The following is a 21,844-nucleotide window of genomic DNA, read 5'->3' as shown; positions in this document are numbered from 1 at the left end:
AGCAGGACGCGGGACATGTGCCTGTAATCTCAGCTACTTGAGAAGCTGAGGCAGGAGAATCGTTTGAATCCAGGAGGTGGAGGTTGCAGTGAACCGAGATCAGCCACTGCACTCCAGCCTGGGTGGAAGAGCAAGACTCCGTCTCAAAAAACAAAGAAAAAAAAAACAAAAACAAACAACAAAAAAACCCAGAATGCCTAAACTTAAATTCCATATAAGCAATGAATAATATTTAGCATAGGAATTCCCTATGCAGTATGTGGGACATACACTTTAAAAGTTTTTTTAGTGTTTTTCTGAAATTCAAATTTAGCTGGGTGTCCTGTACATTATCTGGCAAAGCAGATACTTCAAGGCAACCATCTTAAGGACAGAGGTAATGAATAAAAAATTCTTCCTTATGATGAAATAAAAACTTGTCTTCTACCCATTGGTTGTCCTTCAAATATCCAGAAAGCTACAGAGTCATTAAAGTCAGAGAGACTTGGGTTTGGTTCTGTTACTGTGTGACCTTGTGCAGTTTTTTTAACCTCTATTTTTTCTGGTCCTTAAAATGGGTTTTTATTACCTGCATTACAGGAAAACCACGATTATTACAGTTCTTATAAGCTCCAAATGATCTTATTGAGCCCAGGTAAAATGGTTATTGTAATCAGTCACAATTGTGAATGTTTATGGAAATCTAGAAAAGACTGTTCTCTTAAGGGTGAACCACTGACCCGACCGTTATCCCTTTCTTGGGGGATGGGGAGAAATATGAGAGAAATAGAGAATGGCCACCCTCTGATTACCATGGAATTTAAGGTAACTCTGTACATATTCTGTATCTGGTTATTGTCAAGTTTCTAAATCTGCTGCCTAAAAAGTACAAAGAGTGTTCCTACAATACATGCAGGTTGTAATATTTTCCAAGTATACTAACAATAATTGTGAGACTATGTTTGTTTGTTATAAAAAATGAATATTAGTTGTAAAATAATTCTTGTTAACCCACTTAAAGTTTAAGTAAATTTATTCACCAAAGTTGTGACAATTAACAGGCTAACTGGATTTCACTGATCTGTTACAATTAAAGTGTGCAGTATATAAACTTTGTAGATCCCTTTACAAAAGAGATTTCCTTGCAATAATTAAATTGCAGTTGTTTATATTAAAAATTACATAAAATCTTATTTTTCCACATTATGTCCATTTCCAATAAGGTTTTGAGTTGCTTCCTGGTCCCTTGCCTGTAGAAACTGGCCAGTTGCCCATATCTTATAATGAGGTACCACAGTGGAATGGATCTTCCTTCCCCGCACCCCCTGCTGAGCACTATATTTCCATGAATGCAGCTCAAAATCATTTGATAGCCACATCACCAACTCACTTTACTTGAGCTATCAACTATAACTCCTTTTTTTTTGTTACCTATGCTGTGGATAAATTTATCTTATATCCTGCATTTCATTTTCCTATTCCCAAATGTATAAGACTTAGTAAATTTTTCTTTTTATTTGTAGGTTAAGAATCTAGCATGTCCAGATCATTTTTGCATGTTTCTAAATCTTCATCTGTCATCTGATTATTTTAAAAATACTTCTTACTACAGAAACTCAAGCTTTGAGACAGGAGGACGGAGGAACCTTAGGTTTAAAAACTAAAAGAGAGCACTGTGTAGATCGCATTGGGATAAGGTGGTTTTTCTTACCAGCAATTGTTTGGTAACCATCATTCGGGTCCATTAACAAGCAACAGGAGTGATCAGGTGTGTAGTCAATCCCTCTAGTGCATCTACTTCCCAGGGAGGCCATAGAGGTAAGGCAATTGACAAAGATGATAGTAGGTTTCTGTAGTATTATGAGCCCAGCAGAAAAATAGATAAGATTTATTTTACATTTTCAAACATATGTTCAAGAACGTGAACTATAATCAGATAATCATTCTTCCCTACTATTTTTCCACCAACCTGTTGGTAAGTGCACATCATATACTGTTATAGCTCTGGCATTTATAGTCATAAATATGGTTTCGGAACAGCTTTCTAACTGTCAGCCAGAAAGAAAAAGGCACTTTCCTCTGAAGGCCGTCCTTGGTCTTAAGAGACTCAAGCACCACATATCAAAGAGATAAGACGTAACTATCAGCCAAGATCACCAACTCTTGGCACAGAGGATAGACTCTTCCATCCTGTTGAAAACATAATTCAGCCTAATCCTAAACAGTGTTTTCATATTATCCTCTAAAGCCAAAAATTTTCCTGCAAAGCTGCGCATAAATCAATTGTGCATCTTAAATTTACATCATGTCAGAGACCCACATTTCTTGTTGCTTCCCAGTAGCCATTTTAAATCCTTCTACCTTTCTCTTTCTCTTTCTTTTCAAAAGAATTTTTTCTGCTTTTCTCTTTCTAATCTTTCCGCCACATTTAGCTGTCAAGGAGATACTCTTTGCATAAACTAGGTGAATTCCATGTTTAAAAAATATGTGCTGGGCTGGGCGCGGTGGCTCACGCCTGTAATCCCAGCACTTTGGGAGGCCGAGGCAGGCGGATCACAAGGTCAGGATATCGAGACCATCCTGGCGGACACGGTGAAACCCCGTCTCTACTAAAAATGCAAAAAATTAGCCGGGCGTGGTGGCGGGCGCCGGTAGTCCCAGCTACTGGGGAGGCTGAGGCAGGAGAATGGCGTGAACCCAGGAGGCGGAGCTTGCAGTGAGCAGAGATCGCGTCACTGCACTCCAGCCTGGGTGACAGAGCAAGACTCTGTCTCGAAAAAATAAAAGAAAATAAATAAATAAAAAGTATATGCTTTGTTGCTTTCCTTTTTTGTTGTTGTTGGTGGTGGTGGGGAAGCAGGATAAGGATGAATATATTTTTATATCTGTCAAATTGCTAAAGCACTCACATTAGGAACAAATAAGGTAAAAAACTAATCAATAAGATAAGGGCCAGGACAGAAAATAAATCTAAAAAATAGCCACTGAGAAAGTAGCACGGTACAGTAGAAATACTGAGGGCTTTAGGTTCAGCCAGAACTGGGCTATTCAACATGGAGTCCTCTACTTCTTGTGTAGCCTTCCGCACGTAATTCTCAGAGCCTTTTTCCTTACCAGTAATTTGGGGTAACTCTTAATTCAGTGTTGACTGAGAATTAAGAAAACATGGGTCCTACCACAGAAAGACCTGCAAAATCCTAATTCCTTTCAGTACCTACCAACAGTATGTGTAGGTGAGGGGAAGCAGGTAAGGTAGAGAGGAAGGAGTCAATCTGTCCAAAACGGCTTCTGGATTCTTGTGGCTTTTCTCCAGAAGCAATAAAAACTGGAAATTAGCTCTGTCTCTTAAAAGCCGGTGTATGTATATGGTATGTAAGCACTATCTCCATTGTTCATAGATTGTTTAACAATAATTCATAGGCAAGTTGGCTGATGGCTCCTGCAAAATCTCTAAGCAGTGTGGTTTCATTATACATAAAATCTAGTGGATAAACTTCATTTTGAGGTCTACAAAACAGGGCCCTGCTCATGAGGTGCAGTTCGTTTTTTAAAGAGAACATTGTGAAGCAGTCCCTTTGAATATAAAAGGAATCTCACTGGCACAAACCAAATGTCCAACCATGCTGAAACATGCCGACAGGAGGGAGACGACACAGGGGCATGTTTTATCTGCTGCCATACTTGTTTCCCTTGCTTCACAAAGGAGTATGGATCTTTTAAGATGCCTGTGCTGCAAATGTGGGATTCCTTGGAAGAAAATTTGAATTAGATATTAACCCTGACCAGCTAGTTAATTCCTAGGAGCTCCTAGGCCAGCAGAGAAGGACTTAGGTGCCAATGACAGCAAGCATATATGCCCAACTGTGGGAATTACGTATTCCCTGTGGAGAGAATCTACTATGTCCAAGTGACAGCAACCTAGAGCCTCCAGGGTAACAAAAGAAGGGTGTGAAGAGAAGGGGAATGAGGTAAAACAACATTTCACCAAGGATGAGGTGGCATCCAGTGAGTTCCAACCTAAACAATATTTATCCCATGAATCCTCACAACCATATTTGAAGAATGTTCAGTAACTTCCCAGTGCCTCTCCCCACTGACCCTGTTAGGGAGTCACTGATGCCCATTTGGTCTCTAACCTTGTTTGTTGTTCTGAATGACAGACAAACTCCTGCGGCTTGGGATAGACAATCTTTGATTGGATGTTTGTGCTGCTCGTTTCCAAACATTTTAAGTAAACCTTTTTGGTAAAGTGAAGTTTTTAAGAAACACTCCTCTTCTAATCTAGATTGTGTTAAACCAGAAATTCAATTTTGATGTGTCATGCTTTAAACCATATAATGATGGAAAGAACTATAGAAATTTTTCAAAAGCGGTTTTTAAACCAGTCTCTTCATTACATAAAGAATTCAAGGGATTAGAGTCCAGCTTTTCTGATTTAGCACTGTGGCAGGCAGTTTTCAAAGACAGCCCTCAGTGATCCCTGCCTCCTGGTAATCAGGCCCTTCCGTAATCCCCTGTCCTTGAATGTGGACAGACTTAGTGATTTGCTTCTAATAGAACATGGCAAAAGTGATAGGAGGTCACGTCTATACTTAGGTTATGAAAAACTTCATCCTGCCTTCTTGGTTTGCACACTTTGATGAAACAAGCTGCCCTGCTGAAGGGCCTCATCTGGCAAAGAACTGAGGATGGCCTCCAGCCAGCAGCCAGCAGCAAGTGAGCCCTTACTCCAACAGCCTATGAGAAACAAAATCTTGGCACCAATCAACCAACGAGCTCAAAAATGGATCTGGCTCCAGATAAGCCTTGGGATGACTGCAGCCTCATAAGAGACCCTGAAGCAGAGGACCCAGTTAAGTGCTGCTCAGATTCCACACCACAGAAAACTGTGAGATAACTGGCTCAAAGTCACAGTTTTATGACAATTTGTTGTCCAGCAATAGGTCACAAGTATCACCTTATTTCCAACTTTAAATACTAATTACTAACAACTTACAGTGTCTTTGGTCTATTTTAGTTTAAAAACATAATTGGGAATACCAAAATGAAAGTACAATATGACTTCAAAAACTTAAAATAACGATCACCTCACAAATGTATCCGTGATTCATTCTGAGTATTGGGGTGATCCATGTTTTTATTTTCTTCTTAGTACTTTTATGTATTTTCTAATTTGTCTACAATTAACAGGCATAGTTTTAGAACCAGAAACAATACATGTATCACTGAATGTATAAGATATCCCACTCTCAGAATTCAGTCAATAAAGATCAAATAAATGCACTAAATACAAATTCTTCACAGAATTAACTACTTTTCAAACATGGTTTCACAAAAGCAAATGATCCTTCTAACACTGATATATTAAACTGATACTTAAAAGATACATTTCTAGAGGTAAGAGTGAGCAAAAGAACACATACATGAAAGTACCAACATAATTTGAAATATATTTGAGTGACAGAATCAGGATAAATGGCCAGGACCACCTTATAAAGCACTGTACTCAACCTGACTAAAAATGAAGTAAGAAAATCTGAGTGTATATCACTCTTTATATCTTTTGATTAGAACCTTCTTTTTGTTAGGTTACATTGTATATGTCTCCACACTTGAAATATATTTTTTGGGGAATAACTTGATTCAAAAATGACACACCAAGCCAGGCGTGGTGGCTCACACCTGTAATCCCAGCACTTTGGGAGGCCAAGGTGGACGGATCACAAAGTCAGGAGTTCGAGACCAGCTTGGCCAATATGGTGAAGTCCCGTCTACACCAAAAATACAAAAATTAGCCAGGCATGGTAGCAGGTGCCTGTAGTCCCAGCTGCTCAGGAGGCTGAGGCAGGAGAATTGCTTGAACCAGGGAGGTGGAGGTTGCAGTGAGCCGAGATAGCACCACTGCACTCCAGCCTGGGCAACAGAGCAAGACTCTGTCTCAAAAAAAAAAAAAAAAAAAAAAAGCACACCAAAATATAGTCAATGAGGAGTTCCAACACTTATTTATATATATTGTCAATGAACTTAAGCAGAAGGTAGAATATTCAAAAGTCTAACTCCAGTAAGTCATTTGGGATGCCTACTGGGCAACAGGGGAGGAATCAGGACTCTGGTCGCTACATGATGAAATGACTTTACAGGGGAACTCATCATGCATTTTGTTATTGTTGAAGTAGAAAAGGATAGTAAATATTTAGCTACCTCAAATCAGACCTGAGTTAGCAAATCGGTTTTACTGACTTGTTTGGAACCAGATCAGGTTGAGACATGAAACAATGGAAAATCTGTCTAGTTATGGAACATAAGACATTTCCAATGCTCCAAAGAAGAGCTTAAAACTATCTTAATATGAATTTTGCTACTCTGGAAAACCCAGATGTGGTATAGCTTCCTGAAAGACGCCAAGATCATGTCTTCCTTATGAAGTTACCATCTTTTTAGAAAAGAATGCATAAGCCCAGGTATAATGGTGAGAGGCAGTGGGGTGATCGTTGGTCTCAGCCTGAAAAGATCTATCTACTCAGTCATTTTTTAGCTGTGTGATCCTGGACAAATAAAAACCTCTCTAGCTTCATTTAAATTATTTATACAATTCAAATGATATTTATTTACTATTTCAATGGCTGGTTGAAAACCTTTTGAGATATTAGAGCTTCATAAACCAAAATTGACACATAAATGTAGGACTTCAAAAAATCACTATGAGCATAATGAGGTAGCTAAGACACAAAAGGTTCCCCAAGAGAAACAATGCAAAATTAATCCATGATCAGATACGGCACTGTGAAGTCTAAGAAAACATTGCTCCAAACCTATTATATTCCTGTGAATTCACTGGTCCATTCTCAAGCAAGTAGGCAGTGACGAGACTACTGACCAGGACATATGTCCGTTGGCTGGGTATTTTTGAAACAAACTTTCCTACACTGGATAATTAAAAACACAGCTATGTACATTTGTCTTCCTGGTTGGCACTCCTTTCAGAAATGCAGTCTTTATGTTAATTCATTTTTAACTCATGCCCAGAGACATTTCTAAAAGTATATACCAAAATACTATACTTCTGCCTCCTTCAAAAGCCAGAGCTACAGACACACATACCGCTAAGCCTACCTGGGGCTTTGAAGCACAACCAACTGCAGCTGAAAGGCAGGCTCTTCTACTCTCTCCCTCACTCTAGGGACTCTCATAGCTTTCTCCACGCAGATTCTGCTGTAAGCACAATAAAAATCAATGAAGACTTGGAACAGCTAAGACTAATATTTAAAGAAATGCTGAGGCTCCCGAAATTCACATTCTTGCAAATTTTAGATAATGCCCCAAATATAAGTCACTCTTGGTCATATACACACTCTTGTGTGTGCATGCATAGTGTTCTAGCTTTCTACCACTCTGACCCAAATACCCACCCACAGTGTGCCTTCCTCCCAAATCCTTTCCTCTGGGTACCCTAAAACCTGCTTCTGAGGTAAAAGCCCATCCTAGAGACCCCGCTTCCTTCCTTCGCTCTACCTATTGAGCCCAACTGAAGAAACTCCAACTCTAGATAAATGAACTTTCTGTCCCCTCTGTTCCTAAACCAGCCTCTACACTGGAGATCAGGGTAACTATCAGTTCAGGGCCTTGGCTACTTCTAACCTTCTCTGGTCAAGTCAAAAACCTGTCTTCCAATTTACTGAGATAGAGAGTGCAGGGCAACTCCCTCAATGTCTCTTATCCCATTTCAATCTCCCTTTCTTCCAGTCCTTCATATCAAAAGGCATGTCCTTCCCCATAAAGCCAGTTCCTCCAAGCTGATGTCTAGAGGAGAAGACATTGAAAATGAGGAAATCAATAGATGGTCGTTGTAGTAACACAAGTGAGAGGTAACAAGGGCTGGAACTAGAACTGAGGCTTCAGGAATGTTAGTATGTCCCCTCAGCCTCCCTCAACTGGAATTTTCAGAGAACCACAAATCAGGGATATAACCACATATAACCAGTAGCACAGGTGTGTATGCCCTTGCAAAACTAGTATCAGAAGAGAAAGGAAGAAACTTTACAGCATACTTCCATTCTGTGGAAAAATACAGTTGAGAAGAGGTAGAAAGAAGAAAATAGTATAGAACAATGAACCCTAAAATTAGATTATGCAAAGTAACTTCATAGGATGTTGGAAGAAAATGTCTATTTATATTTACATTTCATCTTAAAAGAGGAGGAAATTAACCTTTACTAACATTTACTACAGACTGACACTGCTACCATCTCTCCAGTGACATCCACGTCGTTTGCATCTTCTCAGGATCTGTAGCTTAGGTGACCCAAGGGCAGAGTGGAAGTCCCAACAGTGCCCACACTCCTTGGTTTGCTTTCAGCATGCAGCAAACTGAAGTTTATTTATATCAAGTTGGGTGAATGTACAGATTTTTATTAACTCTTCTGAATTAAATAATATTTACCAAAAAAACCCAAACAAAAACAAAAACAAAAAAGGCTTAGACAAATCCCTGCAACAGAACCATGGATTTAAGACGCTTATACTGCAAGAAACAAACAAGCAATAAGAAAAATGGCAGAGACAACGCTTCTCCTAGAACAAAGGAGTTAAACATGAGGCGTTAAACCAGAGAGAATCTCATCTGATTTGGCAAAACTCAGCCACACCAGGAGTTAAACCACAAAGAGTCTCATCTGATTTGGCAAAAACTTGACCAAAATAATTGTCAAGACTATTTGAACTAAGGATGTACACCAATGTTGTTAGGATAAATTTTAAGATTAGAATGAGCCCTGAGAAATCAGCTAATGATAAAATACGTGCAAATAATATCTTGGAAAAAATATACATATATTGGAGGTGTTTGCACAAAAAAACTTTTACTGATAAGATTCCAACCAAGAAGTCTAGAGGCCATTGGCATAGAAGCTGGAGTCTAAGGCTGTGGGAACTACATTTCCTAGTCTTTGCGCTGGGGCAAAAATAGCTGTACTTTAAGATTAGTAACATTCTAAAAGAATGTTTTATTTTTATTTGGGGACATTGTTGAAAACTTTTTAACCTCTATTTTATTTTGTTCTCTGATGAAGTCTTTTAATTTGCAATAATGAAGTACGATAAAAATGTGGGTAAACTAATATTAAATTCCCTTAACACACTTTGCTTTGTATGTATTCTTAACTTAGCACATGAGAATTAGTAGCAAGAAAAAAAGAAACCTATTTTTGTTATACTTTACCCTAGCTAGACATTCAACATCTACACAGACGTAAGAGTTACATAAAATCAACCAAAGTTGCAGAGTTTGGTAGGTTAAGTCAGATATTTCAAATAGTCATACAAACTATTTCCTGCCCTGTCCTTGACTCTATTCACTTCCAAGCAGATTTTGGTAACTGACAAGTCAATCCCCAACATGACTGTAAGGACCTTAGTTACTAAAGTATTATACTAAAAGACAAAGCTCAAATGTCTTTGCCTTCTTTGTGGGACCCCAGTGGCAGTGGCATCAGACATACACAGAGAAGCAGGCACTGGCAAATGTACTGTTTGGTGGTATCAGATCACCATTTAACAATAAAGAACACACATTTCAAAGCACCTTGTCAAAAAGGAATAGATAACTGTATCTCATTACAATTTCCCTTACTACAAATACAGAAAGCAAGTTTTAAAATGATCCAAAAAAGGAAAGAAGATCCTTTCTTCACCTCCCCCTCCTTTTCATTCCACAGGTCAATCCCAGACAGCCATGGGGCACTTCTCCAACTCTCCCACCTATATCTGAGACTTGGCCAGGCCCATCTACTTCTGCATGGATATCAAAGGGGACAGTCCACTATTTCCAAAGAAGGTAGCAGTACATGAGAATTAGGAGCTTTGATTTTTAAAACAAAAAAAGTCCACAATTCAACTTCCCTAATGCTTAAGATCCAATTTTTCCAATTAAGATGTTTAGAGTTGAGATTCTCCAGTCTTCTGTTTTTTAAAGAAAAAAAATGAAAAAAGAGAAAGAGAAAAAGAAAAGAGAAGGAATGTGTGTAGGGTGGGGAAGAGGTTTCTGTTACATTAACTGAAACTTACAGGAGGACGCTGGAGATGTCAGCCTGAGGCTCTGGGACTATTAGCGCAAAAGGAAAGAAATGAGCAGGCACCATGTCAAAGTTTGGAAAGCTCACCTGGGGCCAATGCTGATAACTGGGAGCAGTTCCTTAAGACTTCTCTATTTTAAACCACTTATCTTTTTCAAAAAGCTTGTTTTACTACTTAAAAAGAAAAATCCCTAGCTCCTTCAGAGGGGTAGCATTGAAACAGACTGAGATAAAAATCATTGCCTTAAATTTGTCTTTGAAGTGGAAATGTGATCATATGCAAAGCACTAAAGGAATAAAAACAATTTCAATTGCCTTCTAAGATGACATGTTAATAATCAAATGCAGGAACTATACAGCATGTGATCTCATAGGTTAGAATTACCCTTTCCATCATGGGCTCCCACCTGAGACCGATGCCCGGACAAAGAAGGGATTACTATTGCTTAAAAATCTAATTTATGCCAGTAGAAACTCCAGGCTCTTCAGTGTTGGCCTCCATTAAAAAGGCCAAGAAGGAAAAATGTAATACTGTTCCCTTGAATCTGAACACCATCACTGACACTTGCTAAAGCAAATTCACAAAGTTATGCAGAATGTTGGGACCCTTATGCCTAAAATAACAATCTGCCATCCTTCTGAGGATATCTGATACTGTTTTTATATTTAGGAAAATTTTACAATTTCACTTTTAAATGTATACAGGCCAGAATACTACTACTATATTACCTTAATTAAATCTGTAATCCTGCCACACATCCCTTGCTTTTTAGTGATTTATTAACTGATTCCCTCTTGAAGAGGGGAGGGCAGGAATCTTATAGTCTCATGTCACTTACAATGGCTGGCACATGGCTGATACTCAGAAATATTTGTTGTATGAGTGGTTAACATTATTATAACTCCCTGTTTTTGATGTCCCCCAAATTTAGCCTATTTGTTTCTTAGTAAACATATATCATACATATAACCTTTATTTAAAACAAATAATAGAAGAAGTTCACTTTAAATAATCAGGTATTCCATATATTCAAGTGAATATGTTTTATTAAATGCATACTAATATCTTTCTATAGTATGTGAGTATACATAATAAATTAAAATGTATATATTTATTAAATATAGATAGATATAATACCAGAACATGATTATTTCAGATGAGAAATCAAAATAAACCCATTTTTAAGTATCTTTTGGTCACTCCAAATTTGATATTGCTCATAAAAAAATACACTAATTTTCCCTGGGGAAAAAAATTAATTCCATAGCAATGCAGTTAAGGGACATGTTTTATTTCATAGCTTTCTGCAAGCAAAATTGCTCTGATACAAAATGAGTTCAATGATACAGGTGCTACTGTCCACTCAAGCAAACGAAAACCTCACATGTATATGAATGCACTTTATACTTATATTCTTACAGTATAATAGGTCTAATATCCAGGATGCCTCTGGCCTCATTGAAAGCAATGGCACAGAAATGCTGCAAGGTACTTGAATATCATAGTACTGGCAAGTGCTTGAAGTAACTTCCTGTGAGTTCTCTGTCAGATACTGCAAAGACTGTGTGTGGGTGCGTTTATCTTTCTGTCTTCCATCTTTTGGGTTACATTTAAATCATCTCAAAAAATATCCCCCGCATGTATCATTCAGCTTCTCAGAGTTTCCATAAAAACAGGAAAATGTCATGAGGTATCCTTAACGTCAGGGATTGATATAGTGCTGTGGCTGTCAGAGAGGATGTAGACTTACCTGTAGGTACAGTAACTGAGTTTAGTGTGTGCCCTGCACGTTACAGTGCAGAAATGTTAGTTCATGTTAAACTTTTCCTCCTCACATATGATGTGATTTTAACCCCAGAATATCTGACAAAAACATTATACAGATAAAATAAAAAGACAAATACACAAATAAGGCCATCTGCAGAATTTTAAACTCGCCTCTTGCAATAATTCACAAGAATTTCTACACCATATTTTACATTGTTCAAACTTAAATAATAAATGCTCAAGGAAGGGCCTTGGTAGAACCAATTGCACTATCTCTTTGAGGACTTGTCCAATTTGCTGGCAGGTGATTTCCTCTGGGGCGTGGGGATTTTTGAAGGCTTGGCTGTGGATGGCCGAGAACCTGCTCGGGGTGTAGGTCTGTGTGTCTGGGGGACAGTTTCCACATCTGAGCACACGGACTGGATTTCTGAAATGTCAAAGTCTGATGCATCACTGCCTCGGCGGCTGCTGGCCCTGCTGCCAGCTTTGCTTCCAGCTCGACTTCCTGGTCGGCTGGGAGTCTTCTTGGAATCTGAGGAAAGAAGGTAGAGACAGCTCACCCTTATTATTGGGTCCATCTGCAACCAATTTTTGAAACCTGATGCCACTTTTAATCTTAACTTTTTTTCCTGGTGTGTAGTAGGCACTCAGAAAACACTTTTGGATTCACGGCCTTTCCCTATTACACAAGGGTATGATGCAGGCTTACTCTAAGTAGACATAATATAGAAAAGCCTAGATTTCTATCTAAAAGGTAAGTTTCAGCTTCCCCTATGTAACACAGGATTCCATTTATTGCAAACAGACATAAGGAATATGCCTATCCTTTAAGATTGTGCTTTCTAAAGTTTAAATTAGGTATCCAGGGATGTGTGTGATGCAAACATAGAACAAACAAGACAGGCTTAAGTCTTGCCCGAGAATAGGTAACTCCAAGAATACAGGAATTCAACAGAGGAGATTGGAAACTTTAAAGAGGCGTCTTGCTTGCTGAGCTCAGAACCCAGAGATTAGTAGGTTCGCTATTTTGTGAAGCAATGTGAGATATACTAGTGTGAGGCTCAGTGTGGCTGGGTTTTTCCAACCACCCCAAAACAGGACCCTCTGCAATCTCTGAGCTGGTAGAAGAGCCAAGACCTTTCAGCTTGAAGGCGTAGAATACCACTGTATGTTTTCTTCTGTTCTACGGTAATTCTTTCATCTTTCTTGGACACTTTTAGATACGTGTGCCCATGACTCACTTTATCCCTGACTTTTGGAGGACCAGGGCTACATATCATTTTAAGACCCCTGAGGGTCAATTTGTAATTTCTCCCCCAATGAGGAGGAAAAGGGACTTTAATCCTCAAATGACCATGCTGCAAAAGCCATTAAAAAAAGAAGGGCACCACACTCACCAGCAAATTGTGTTCGGACTCTGGCAGCTGCAGTTGTTATCAAGCCACTGTCCTCCCCAGAGTGGAAGCCTTTCCCTGATAAATATCCTGGAAGTCGAAGCTTGCTTCCTTGTATTGGCGTTCCCTGTATTTAACCAGTGACAAGACATTTCAAAATACTGCTCCTGCACCATGATATTCCACTGACACCACTTCTTTACACATGGCTGGAAACTCTCTACTATTCCTCTTTAGGAGGTGGAGCAGGAGAAACTCTTCAATTAAATAAGGCATTGGGTTCTCACTTAATTTTTTCTTCTAATTTCTTATTCTTTCTCAGAATTCAAAAGAAACTTTCTAAACAATATGAATTCATGATTGAAGAGAAAACAAAATGGAGACCCCCCCAACTGAGCATAAAAGTGATGGCAAGGAGAAAAAGACAAATTAAATGGTGAGTATGTTAGTATCTTTCAGACTGCCAGTGAATATTACAAAGGTAATGGTGTATTGCTAAAAAGATGGTGACTCCATGCATAGAGGGGGCATGGAGCAGAGAAAAGCTGTGCCTGGATATTCTGCTGCCTCCATTGCTTTTACGGAGCTAGGCAGAGATAGAGACAGAATGATAAGTAAATAAATAATGGATACACACATCATTTAAATAAACTTAACTGCAAAAAGAAAAAAAGTGATTTTTAAGTAACTTGCTATCATATCGCTTCACTTCCTGGCTCTATCACTTCTACAGTCTTTACAGACAAAATATTAGGCAACATTTGGAGAAATTTTTTTTTTTTTACAATCTTTATATGAGTTTGTAGAGAATGTCTAAAACAATCATAACTACGAGATTTTATTATACAATCATTGCACTTTTTCCAGATCACTACAACATTTAAAAAATTCTCCCAAAGTTAAAAAAAAAAAACCCAGGTATCTTGAGGAATACAAGGAATGTAATATAATATTCCTCAATGAACGCACAGCCAGAGAACTATTTGGAGGAAATGCATCGAAACAAATTACATGTATATTTTTAAACAACTGATTTTCCCTTTATTAGCTTAAAATGTTATAACCATCTGATACATGAGCTACTTTTATTAAGTCATTTATCTACATATGTGTATACTACTCATATACTTAAGTGTAGTATTTATATGTGATTTGTATACGCAGAATGCTCAAGTTTTCAAAATACTTTTACACACATAACCACAATTAATCCTCACGCTTACCTAATCATAACCTTGAAAATGTGAAAGATTAGAGCCTGAGGAAGGACATGATTTGCCCAAGATCTGACAATGCTGATCTAGCTAAATTCCTGACTTAAACAGAATCTCAACAACACGAGGGAGTGAGAATCCACAAATTATGAAACATATCACTCAAGGTGTCAGAATTCATAACCGTGAAAGACCACAGTCATTCTTCTCAGAATGCCTTCGTGATTGTTTCGATTTTATTTCACAGTCCCTCCCATAGAAACATGTTGTTTTTTGGGTGTTTTTTGTTTCATCAGGTTATTTGAAATGAAACACAGTTTTTCACTAGTCAAAATAACTACTCAGACTTTAATTTGAGAGAGTATCCACTTAAAAAAATTTTGAACACAGCATCATAGCCTTCAATATTTAAAGTAAATGTTAGTATGTCCCTTAAGGTTGTTTGAACCTTTCTCAGTTTTTTTCTACAATAGATCCATAATAATTGACAGACATCTCTAGAAGTAATATATAATACTAACATCGCCCACTTGGTGGGAAGGGGTGGAAATCTGGGACTTGGGGAAATGAAGAGGAAGAAATGAGGAAACACTAAAGAATGGGTTGTTTTTGTTCCAATTCTCCCACTTATCAGCAACGAGATTTCCATGGAGTCATGAAGGTAACACACTTTTTTCTCTGCCTGCCACTTATTATTAATGTGAGGATTAAGGAAGAGAGAAGAAAGTGTTTTGAAAAGCATAAGGGTGCTTTTAAAAGTTATTATATTACTTTTATTTGAGGATCCTGGCCTTTAAGTTACATCCTTTATAATTAAGGTGAAATACCTTCTTCAATTTCAAGAAAAGGTATTTAGGGATTTTTCCCCATTAATTATTGGGATTCTAATAAAATATCTGATTATTTTGTGCCTATGTCTGTTGTTTTACAGTGAAGTTTCTTAAAAAGATATACCGTTGATTTTCAGTTGAATGTAAATGACCTGATACATGAGTTATCTTGGCAAATTTTATATCACCTACATATCTTCTCCCCATAAATCATGCCGTATTAAAAAGTTAGAGCATGCTTAGTAATTAAAATCTTAAAAAAAAAACCATACATTTATTACCTGTTGAAAATGACAGATAACTTTCTGTATACCTAAGCCTCCCTCTGACCCCCTGCACTGATACTGAGAGCTTATGACACACCCGCCCAAAGTTATGGGGCAGGTATAAATGTAACAGACATTCAGAAGGACCATGCCCACAGTGAATATTCAGTAAACATTCTTTTCAGTGATTCTCTTGCAAATGATACTGCCTTTTACTCCCATTTGAAGGGAATGTGTTGCACTTCTTGACCACATTATATCTAGTATATTTAGTAGCTTTAAAAGAAATTTTACTTAAGTCTGGATATAATCTACTATATTTTACTCTCCCAAGAGATAAAAGTGGAACTAAGTATGAATGAGAACAAAAAGGAGGTAGTCTGCAGGAGTGACTGGCTCAAACTGACACTGTTTAAATTGCTGCAGACGATCTTTTCTGTTAACCTCTTACTCTCACATCTTCCAAGAACTGCTGGGTTGATACTTATTTTATAGAAGTGTATAAAAAGACATAGGATTGTCAAAGTACATATATTAAGGGAGTGGTGAAGCAATGTTAGTGGGTGATAGTTTCAGTTAAAGGAGACTGTTAAGACTGGACTCTGGGGCCTTACGATACCTCTGCAGATGGCACGGGAAAGTCTGAGCACTCTGCTGCTTTACAAGGAGTTGACATTTTGCTGTTTGTCAACCATGGTTTACCATAATTGCGTGTTAAAGGATGGAGAATCTGTATGGAACAATGGCAAATCAAATGAAAAGGACAGCAGATAAAAAAACCAAAGCCACAGAAAGAGATACTCATAGCAAAGAGTCACATCTCACAGTAAGAATAATAACAATTTTAAATAAGTGGAAAGATCCAATGGTAAATCATACACACCAAAAAAATGAATGAAGCTTTAAAAAGAAAAATCAATCTGGAAGATCACAAAGGCTCCCTAAATAGATCATCTCTATGTGAGGCACTAGGCAAAAGCATATTAAAAAAAATCCTGTATTTTCTATATTGTGAGAAGGTGCACAAATGGAGATAGCTGGTCCTACAAATTCTAGGGCCCTAAATAGAACATTCAGAAGTCTACTTGGGAAACTGATTGCAAAGGGGGAGGAAAAGTCTTCATCCCTGAGTCTTACCTTGGGTGTGGTGGTGGCAGGGACCTGTGGGGTGGCCGCCTGTGCAGCCTGACTGGACACAGAAGTGGATCTGTTGGGTGAAGCGCCTCGTGATGATGGCCGGGATCTTCGGCCTCGGGGTCGGAAAGCAGCCATACCCTGGCTGGCACCGTCTGCTAAAATGAACTTCTCACGCAGTTCCATGTTTGTCCTTCCTTTGGCTGGTTTACACACACACAACAATGCACACAAAGAAAAGAAGGAAAAGAAGAGGCGCTCAATCGTTTATGGGAAGAACAGCCACCTGGCACCAGAGATCACATTGAGAATTTCAAGAACATCTTTTTGCCATGCCAACTCCAACTCAGCATAACAAAAAGTTAAATGCATTCCTTTACAATGCATTCCTTTTGGATACAGGTGAGTTTGGGGAGGAAAAAATAAAGTGTGCTTATTCTAATACTAGACACCAGCAAGAATAACCACTATTAAAGAAAGTGTCAGCATGAAAATGGAAAGCTCATGCTAAAATATCATTAATCCACCAGCTACTGATGCCCACATGGTTTCATTACCCTCTCACCACACTGAGAAGACAGACCAGTAAGGCAGGGACTGTGTCTTTTGCATGTACTATTGACGCAAAGAGAATGCCAGTATTTCAACACTGGGATTAATTAAACAATATAATTACACAGAATGAATGATGGCTTGTTAGTCATGATGACAACATATAAACTTCTGGGTTTTTCACTTAAATGAGGCAGCTAGTATTTTTATTTTATGCCTTGAAAAACTGTTTTACCAACATGCAATAACAAACACCAGACCCAAGGATCTGTGAGGTAATCAGTGATGCAGCACTCATACAAACACATATGCACACGGAGAACACTCCACAAGAACCCGATGAGCAACGTGTTAGCATGTGTTTGATCACTTATAACACCTGCATTTGTAACACAACCAAAGTGCATCAAATTTTCAGACTTTAAATTTGGAAGCACCAGCTCAGTTGGATATGAGTTAAGCCATACGCGATGGATAAAGCATGTTATTTTAAAATAAATGACTGAAGCAAGAATGGAAAAGTAGGAAAGAGAAAAGGAAAGAGGGGAGAGGCAAAGAGAGAGGTTGCCAACCTATAGTAGGCTGAGTAGTAGTAATTGAAGAGTTTGATTCCGAACGTAACATTTTACTCCCATGATGATGAACTAGAAAAAATGACACAGGATACCAATCACATTAAAAAATACTGTTAGCAGAAGAAGAAAACAAAGTACAGTAGTTGAATATGCAAAGGGTGCTCAGATCCAGCCTTTAGCACACATTTTAGAAGAAAAGTTGCATCAGGAAAAGAAGCACTCAAAGGATTGGCTCAATAAGAAAAATGTATTTGGAAGACTGTGCCACAGCCATGCTAACCTTCGTAAGCAACCCAACAGAACACAACGTGTTCTGATTTCTTCATAAATGGAGATGCATTTCACCTTAGGCTACATTATTTTCAAAATATACAACAAACAGGAGCTTTTGTTCTTGTTTTACTTCTCTCACAGGTGTGTCTTTGGCCAGGAGAGAGCAGGGTTACTGCATATGATTGTATAACAATCCATGGTGGCCTTCGCAGAGAAGCCTGATGACTCTGATATGTCTATGCGTACCAGATGGTGACACCATCACCAAAATCAAGAGGACCTACAGGAGGAAACCTGGGCTCCCACTTGGGTAGCCGAAGGAGGCAGCACTGACATGAACATTTGCTGTTTGCTAAAAAGGATTACAGTGAGCTCACAGGTTAAAGAAAATTATAACAATTTTATTAGTTTTTTTTGGGGGGATGGAAGGGGAAGAAAAATGGGCCTACTGAGTAAATGGTACCTAATTAGAAATTGCAATCAAATGACCACGTGTAACATAAATTGGTTAAGAACTTAAACATTGACAGAAGGATCTGAAAACAGAAAAACTAAAAGCTAACTTAGGACTTGGGCTGGAAGATATGTAGAGAGCTATAGTATTATATGTTTATATTTTTAATGTTCTAATCTGCAACTTCAAAGAGTCAAGTTAGCATTGGATTATTATTTAAACATTTTTTAATTATGGCTTTCCTCACCTGCCCTTCATTTCATAAAAACTTTGACCTTTAAACTTTTATTATCCAGTATTTTCAGTCTTCATCGCCTCAATTTTCTTTTCTCTTACTTTGCTATGTAATAATAGACAAAATCCTTTCCTTGGTTGGTATAATTGTTTGGAAAATCATAGATATAAAAGTCTCCTAAAGAAAATGGATTCTAGTATTTCCTGCCCACCATATTTATCCAGAAGAAGTAAAAAAAAAAAAAAAAAAAATGAGAAGAACATGGTTTACATGACTGCCACAGGTTCTTTGGGAACTTTAGGCTGACAGACCAATGTGAAACATTCACTATTGGAATAAATGACCAAAATTATGCCCAGTATGTTTTGGTGCTGGAAAATAATATAAAATTGAAATACTTTCATGATGTTATCATGATAAGCATCTCCTTACCCCTGCAAGGATCATTTTTCACTAAGAACTCATCAAGTGCCATCCATCCACCTCCAACACGAACCATCACAGTACTCCGCAGGATCCGGACCAGTCGCAGTTGCTGGGAGTCTCCAAACTGTTCAGTGAAGAAAGAAAGAACCTCTAGTTGTCAATAATAATTCTAAACTGCAGGATGATGCGCAATTTGCAGTAGCTAAAGCAACCGACTTTAATTTCTTGCTTAGTTCGTAGTGATTAGTAAAATCTCAGAAAAGGGGGTTTGTAATGATTTGCGTTAGACAGCTGCATGCTGATTTAGGCCAAAGGAAACAGTTTGAAAAAAAAAAAAAGATTACAAAGGTTATCAAGTATACTATCAAAGCTTTGGTCCAAAAAGTATTTTTCTTTCTTATGACAGAAACAATATTAGTAAGGCAGTAATTTTAAAATGTTTCTAGGAATTAAACATAGCCATGAAAGTAAGCATTGGCCCACTTGCCCAGGGCTTATCTAAAATAAGATGATTCTAAGAAAAATTTAATAAGCTTTGATTCTTCTTCATTAAAACTATCTCTTACAGTAAAACTGCTTTCCACTGAAATCTGTGAGAAATCTTTATAAACTCATTTTGTTTTCTCTAAGAGCAGTTTTGACTTAAGAATAAAGTAAATGAGTATGACTTGTACAAATTTCACAGTCAACTAAAATTTCTGCATCCCTAATGATCTGGTAAACCAATTTGTTAAAGGCTGGGTTAATATGCCACTTTAGATTACTGTAATATTAGAATAGCCAATGACACATTATTAATGATATGGCTGCCAAATCTAAAAGGTTTCTCTCACAGTTGTCTGTACCATAATTGTTGATACTAAGAGGCAATCATCTTTTTCTTGCCCTTTCAATAGATCTCCAACAATGTAGATATGCTACAAATTCTGCAAGTCCTGAATAAATATCTAGATTCCAGGTTTCTGATCATAGGTTTATGTTTTGAAAGCCTGTGAGAAATGATTTTATACTTTAAATCATTTCTAATAGGTTCATGTCCAACTCATAAAAACTACCAGACTGAATTTCACGGTTGTTATCCCAGCAGACAAGAAAGCAAAATGAACAGTCAATTAAACATAAATGGCTTCTTTGTAAAGCAGGTAACATACAATTGTGACTTTATTTGGGCTCATTATGGATAAGCAGAAAACTCTAAGTAGAAAAAAATCTGCTACTTTTTAGTGTTTTAATATTGAGTTTCAAGAAGAAAACCCAAAAACAATACCAACCAAACCCCTCGGGATCCTAAAACTCAGAAGGACCTAGAAAGCATGTAAAATGCACCAGCAGGAACTCATGTGTTTTTCCATCAAACTTTTAAAAACCACTATTTCTAAATCTTTTTTTCTTAAACATTGAGACTTAAACTTTCCTATCATTGTTCCTGAAATGTTAATTAAAATTTAAAAATAAAAGTGTCAATTTATTTTGTTAGAAAAAATTGGGTGCTGCTAATAAGCAAAGGGAAAGGAGGGGATTCAAAGAAAATTACCCTTAAGGAACCAGATAATGGGACTAGATGATTTTGGTTCAAGATTATACTCAAAACAAAAGTTATAAGGAAATAACTAAAAGTTCCTTATAGAGATGATATTTCAAGTGTAATAAATACAAATAATTTTCTATTTTAATACGGTATTCTCCAGACAACTAACACTGTCTTCAGAATTTCTCTAAATTTTCCCAATAACCAAATCACAAGACAAGAGAAAACAGACTAATGTTGCTGACTGTGCTTTCAGTGAGTAAAACCTTTTGAGGTAAGTATTTCTCTCATCCTCTCTGCAAATAAAAGATTCACTCTCATTTGCTGACTCCAAAAATTGCAAGGACGGAAAAGTAACATTTTATGTTTTATATTATAACTAATGGAAGTTTTAAAAATAAATTATCTGCTTGCAATAAATGAAGGTAATAGATAATTTGAAGCTTGAGATGTAATATGGCTTTAAAACGGAGTGGCAGAGTCATATCTAATGTAATATGGTCAGGTACTATAGATAGCATGGTTGTTTCCAAAGTATAAAGTTAAAAAAAAAAAAAAAGCTCATGAATATGTTTAAATCAAAACAGAGCATCTCTTGTCTTTAGTTTCAAAATTCTGATCATGATGTAGTGCCACTAGACAGTTCATACTGACTTAAATGTCAATGTAAACATTTTATATTGACTTCAGTGCCAATATAAACATTCGAACAAGATGGCATAAAACGTGACTTTAAGATTCTGCATATGTTACAGCAATAACTTTCCTCAAAAGGAATGATACTACTTAAAGCCTACGGAGTTAACATTTCTACTCAGAGGATGCCAATCCCCGAAAATCAGTGATTTTGAACAAATGGCAAATAGCTTCTTTGGAGAGAACTTGTTACTTGCGGCTGAGTGCCAAGGAGACCTCTTGGCTCTCTGTCTTCCCGTGTCACTGCCTGAGGCTGATCCTCCTGGGCTACTGTAGACCGTGTGTCCTAAATAGTTAAACATCAATGAGCCTAACACAGAGATGTGTGGAGAATCAAATTTGTGTTCCAATGAGTATTAGCATAAAATATATGCTCATATTATCAAAAATGGGAATTAAAAATTGCATTTGTAACATTGTAGCAAGCCAAGCTACAATTCATTATCTGGT

The 21,844-nt window shown here is 37.5% G+C and overlaps 1 protein-coding gene across 36 annotated transcripts in view; it reads right to left on the bottom strand.

Moving 5' to 3' along the window:
• Positions 1 to 11,320: 11,320 nt before the first annotated feature.
• Positions 11,321 to 21,844, bottom strand: part of LOC105479539 (dystonin) — a 496,741-nt gene continuing 486,217 nt past the window's right edge. For 20 of the 36 annotated variants that reach the window (XM_071095969.1, XM_071095968.1, XM_071095967.1 and 17 more), the window contains 6 exons: positions 19,177 to 19,294; positions 17,780 to 17,851; positions 16,659 to 16,858; positions 16,141 to 16,251; positions 13,215 to 13,338; positions 11,321 to 12,349 (listed from right to left, as the gene is read on the bottom strand). In XM_071095969.1, the coding sequence (XP_070952070.1) occupies positions 12,087 to 12,349; positions 13,215 to 13,338; positions 16,141 to 16,251; positions 16,659 to 16,858; positions 17,780 to 17,851; positions 19,177 to 19,294 (888 nt within the window). In that variant the 3' untranslated portion in view covers positions 11,321 to 12,086. The remainder of the gene's footprint in view (positions 12,350 to 13,214; positions 13,339 to 16,140; positions 16,252 to 16,658; positions 16,859 to 17,779; positions 17,852 to 19,176; positions 19,295 to 21,844) is intronic. The other 16 variants (XM_071095971.1, XM_071095974.1, XM_071095996.1 and 13 more) reach the window with 3 other exon arrangements.

This window comes from Macaca nemestrina, chromosome 5 (assembly GCF_043159975.1).
Source record: "Macaca nemestrina isolate mMacNem1 chromosome 5, mMacNem.hap1, whole genome shotgun sequence".
In the NCBI taxonomy this organism is placed as follows: domain Eukaryota; kingdom Metazoa; phylum Chordata; class Mammalia; order Primates; family Cercopithecidae; genus Macaca; species Macaca nemestrina.
Note: the sequence above shows the minus strand (reverse complement) of the source record. Positions and strands in the feature narration are given on the sequence as shown.